General features: G+C 40.2%; 1 protein-coding gene across 1 annotated transcript; it reads right to left on the bottom strand.

The window, feature by feature from the left end:
- Positions 1-4091: 4091 nt before the first annotated feature.
- LOC138071569 (protein FAM209-like) lies at positions 4092-4436 on the bottom strand. Its single transcript, XM_068963092.1, has one exon. It carries the CDS (start codon positions 4434-4436, stop codon positions 4092-4094), a length of 345 nt encoding a protein of 114 aa, XP_068819193.1.
- Between the last annotated feature and the right edge of the window lie 535 nt (positions 4437-4971).

The following is a 4971-nucleotide window of genomic DNA, read 5'->3' as shown; positions in this document are numbered from 1 at the left end:
AGCATAGGAAAAATATTGATTAAAATAGTCTTTCCCCCAAGAGCACTAGCGCATGCTCTTTACTGACAGAAAAACAAGAATGTTGATAACTAAACTATAAGAAGACTGTAAGTTAAAATAGTTAAAACTGAACATTAGATTTTCTATAAATCTATGTTCAGTTGAGGTGCTTGCTTATTTATCTTCTCTGTTTATAGACTATATGCAAGAACATTTGGACTTTCATAATTATAAAATACACTGAGAGAAAATTAATTTTGCAAAAAAATAGCAAATAGTTTAGTTACTGTTCTTTTTAAAATATCTTTTCTTCAATAACTGTATCAACATATTTTATGTTGCTCTCTGTTTCTAACATTATATAAATAGACTCATTTGAATCTCAATGGAGAAAAGGCACAGACTATTAAAGACTTGAATAATGAGCAAATAGGCTTTTAAAACCATATGAAGACTCATAATAAAGTCAAGATTCTGATAAAATACATATATGCTTGTAATAAAACTTCAGGGTAAATGTACAACTGAAACTGTGACTTGTACTAGTACAGATTTGGTTAAAATCTAGTAAGTATATAAGAAAATCAAAACAAACCAGAAAAAAGGGGAGAAGTTCATGCTGAACTTAAACTTTTGTGTGGAGGCACTAAACATTTATGGACAAAGCAATACTCAAGAAAAGAAAATGTGGTCAGTGTTGTTCAATTAAAAATGAATTCTTTCCAATATATATGATTTCAAGTTGTCAGTCTTTCAAGAAAAAATTATTATAGGACTAATTAACCAATATAATAACTGATGATATAAACAGCAGCAGAAGTTTTCCTGAGAAGAAGATTTAAACCTCAGATTAAAGATAAAATGCCTGAAGAATTTATGATAATAAAACACAATGGAAATATGGAAATAAGATAACTTTTTAGAGTAGACCTGTGAAGTTAAAACAATGAGATACCACTACACACTCATAGGAATGGTTAAAACAAAAATCTGACAAAATCAATTGCTGGTAAAGATGAGGAACAACAGAAACTCTCATTCATTGTTAGCGGGAATGCAAAATGGTACACACTTTGGAAGCAATCTCTTAACATAGCTAAACATTGTCATACCATATGACCTAGCAATTATGCTCCTAGATAGTTAACCAAATTATTTGATAGCTAATGCCCACACAAAAACATGCACATGAAATTTATAATAGCTTAATTCATACTCTCTCTCTCTCACACACACACACACAAATTGGGAGCAACCAAAGTGTCCTTTAATAGACGAATGGATATTATTCAAGAATAAAAAGAAATGAGCTATCAAATCACAAAAAGAAATGGATGAAACCTGAATGAATGTTATTAAGTAAAATAAGCTAGTTCAGAAAAGGTTATATGCTGCATGATGCCAGTTATACTACATTATGGAAAAGGTAAAATTTAGAGCTAATAAAAAATATCAGAGGCTTTTTCTTTTGCTTCAGTTCAGTTCAGTTCAGTCGCTCAGTTGTGTCCCACTCTTTGCGACCCCATGAATCGCAGCACGCCAGGCCTCCCTGTCCATCACCATCTCCCGGAGTTCACTCAGACTCACATCCGTCGAGTCCGTGTGACATCCAGCCATCTCATCCTGGGTCGTCCCCTTCTCCTCCTGCCCCCAATCTCTCACAGCATCAGAGTCTTTTCCAATGAGTCAACTCTTCGCATGAGGTGGCCAAAGTACTGGAGCTTCAGCTTTAGCATCATTCCTTCCAAAGAAATTCCAGGGTTGATCTCCTTCAGAATGGACTGGTTGCATCTCCTTGCAGTCCAAGGGACTCTCAAGAGTCTTCTCCAACACCACAGTTCAAACGCATCAATTCTTCGGCACTCAGCCTTCTTCACAGTCCAACTCTCACATCCATACATGACCACAGGAAAAACCATAGCCTTAACTAGACGGACCTTAGAAGGCAAAGTAATGTCTCTGCTTTTGAATATACTGTCTAGGTTGGTCATAACTTTTCTTCCAAGGAGTAAGCGTCTTTTAATTTCATGGCTGCAGTCACCATCTGCAGTGACTTTGGAGCCCCCCCCAAAAAAAGTCTGACACTGGTTTCTACAGTTTCCCCATCTTTTTCCCATGAAGTGATGGGACCAGATGCCAGCTTGAACATCAGGGAGTTCATGGTTCACATGTTGCTGAAGTCTGGCTTGGCGAATTTTGAGCATTACTTTACTAGCATGTGAGATGAGTGCAATTGTGTGGTAGTTTGAGCATTGTTTTGCATTGCCTTTCTTTGGAATTGGAATGAAAACTGATGTTTTCCAGTCCTGTGGCCACTGCTGAGTTTTCCAAACTTGCTAGCATATTGTGTGCAGCACTTTCACAGCATCATCTTTCAGGATTTCAAACAGCTCAACTGGAATTCCATCACCTCCACTAGCTTTGTTCGTAGTGATGCTTTGTAAGGCCCACGTGACTTCACATTCCAAGATGTCTGACAGAATGTGGTCCACTGGAGAAGGGAATGGCAAGCCACTTCAGTATTCTTGCGTTGAGAACCCCATGAACAGTAGGAAAAGGCAAAATGATAGGATACCAAAAGAGGAACTCCCCAGGTCATTACGTGCCCAATATGCTACTGGAGATCAGTGGAGAAATAACTCCAGAAAGAATGAAGGGATGGTGCCAAAGCAAAAACAATACCCAGTTGTGGATGTGACTGGTGATAGAAGCAAGATCCGATGCTGTAAAGAGCAATATTGCATAGGAACCTGGAGTGTCAGGTCCATGAATCAAGGCACACTGGGAGCGGTCAAACAGGCGATGGCAAGTGTGAACATCAACATTCTAGGAATCAGCGAACTAAAATGGACTGGAATAGGTGAATTTAACTCAGATGACCATTACATCTACTACTGCGGGCAGGAATCCCTCAGAAGAAATGGAGTAGCCATGATGGTCAACAGAAGAGTCCGAAATGCAGTACTTGGATGCAGTCTCAAAAACGACAGAATGATCTCTGTTCATCTCCAAGGCAAACCATTCAATATCACAGCTATCCAAGTCTATGCCCCAACCAGTAATGCTGAAGAAACTGAAGTTGAACGGTTTTATGAAGACCTACAAGATCTTTTAGAACTAACACCCAAAAAAGATGTCCTTTTCATTATAGGGGACTGGAATGCAAAAGTAGGAAGTCAAGAAACACCTGGAGTACAGGCAAATTTGGCCTTGGAGTACAGAATGAAGCAGGGCAAAGGCTAATAGAGTTTTGCCAAGAGAATGCACTGGTCATAGCAAACACCCTCTTCCAACAGCACAAGAGAAGACTCTACACATGGACATCACCAGATGGTCAACACTGAAATCAGATTGATTATATTCTTTGCAGCCAAAGATGGAGAAGCTCTATACAGTCAGCAAAAACAAGACCAGGAGCTGACTGTGGCTCAGATCATGAACTCCTTATTGCCAAATTCAGACTTAAATTGAAGAAAGTAGGGAAAACCGCTAGACCATTCAGGTATGACCTAAATCAAATCCCTTATGATTATACAGTGGAAGTGAGAAATAGATTTAAGAGTCTCGATCTGATAGATAGAGTGCCTGATGAACTATGGAATGAGGTTCATGACATTGTACAGGAGACAGGGATCAAGACCATCCCCATGGAAAAGAAATGCAAAAAAGAAAAATGGCTGTCTGGGGAGGCCTTACAAATAACTGTGAAAAGAAGAGAGGTGAAAAGCAAAGGAGAAAAGGAAAGATATAAGCCTCTGAATGCAGAGTTCCAAAGAATAGCAAGAAGAGATAAGAAAGCCTTCTTCAGTGATCAATGCAAAGAAATAGAGGAAAACAACAGAATGGGAAAGACTAGAGATCTCTTCAAGAAAATTAGAGATATCAAGGGTACATTTCATGCAAAGATGGGCTCAATAAAGGACAGAAATGGTCTGGACCTAACAGAAGCAGAAGATATTAAGAAGAGGTGGCAAGAATACAAGGAAGAACTGTACAAAAAAAAGATCTTTTGCTTCAGAACAGTTTTATTAGTCTGGATAGAGTTTGTCAACACTCAACTATTTCTCCTCTACTTGGACGCACAAATCCACTCAATCGGAGTCTTTGTTGCCCGAGAGCTCATATACTGTAATGTTATTGTGTGCATCCATAGGAACCTCAACCTCAACATTGGGAAGGTTGAAGTTACTGTCAGTTGCCATGGCGAGTTTCAGATTCTGCACACTGGACACAAATTTCACAAGGTCCATCTTGAGCAGGGTTAAGTTATTGAACATACAGTCTTTGTTGGAGGAAGCCTTTTCCTTTCTCTTTCCTGGAGACCCTAATGAACCACCTGGATGGGCAGAAGGAGTCTTAACATTATTCTCGCCACGCTCTCCTGCCAACTTCACTGTTACGTACATCAGCACAATGAAGAAAAGCCAAAGCAACATGATCTCAAGACAGTCTTGGGCATGCTCTGGTAGATTCTGCCAAATTAGAAAGTGCTCTCAGCAGAGCACCTTCCCCTGGAGTTCTTCAGCTTTCTCTCAAGAGAAGTAAACATTAAGGCATAGACACAGGTAACACCCATGAAAAAGCACAGGAACCATTTGAGGGACCATATGGTGAGCCGAGAGGAAATGGCTCCTGGTGTGCTGGTTTGCTCTTGGCATCTGGAGACTGAGGACCAGGCAAGGCTGGGCCCTTGGTGATGTCGCAGAGGGCCCCGCCCCACAAGAAACCATGTGGCCATTGTGATGACTTCAGGGCAGAGGGTAAGGAGGCCTGCAGGGGTCAACCAGGAGTAGGGCTTAAAGGGACATGGCAACATTTATAGCGGGCAATTGAAAAACAGTCCTGGAGTGACAGAATGCCATCTCCTTGCCAGTGTATTTTTTCTGAACCTGGTGCTCTGCTGGGAGGGTGGGTCCATCTTCTATTTTTATTTTTCCATTTGTTGAATACAGACACTAAGTGAGCACAGCA

Source organism: Capricornis sumatraensis, chromosome X, assembly GCF_032405125.1.
Source record: "Capricornis sumatraensis isolate serow.1 chromosome X, serow.2, whole genome shotgun sequence".
Taxonomy (NCBI): domain Eukaryota; kingdom Metazoa; phylum Chordata; class Mammalia; order Artiodactyla; family Bovidae; genus Capricornis; species Capricornis sumatraensis.
This window is presented reverse-complemented; position numbering and strand designations above follow the sequence as displayed.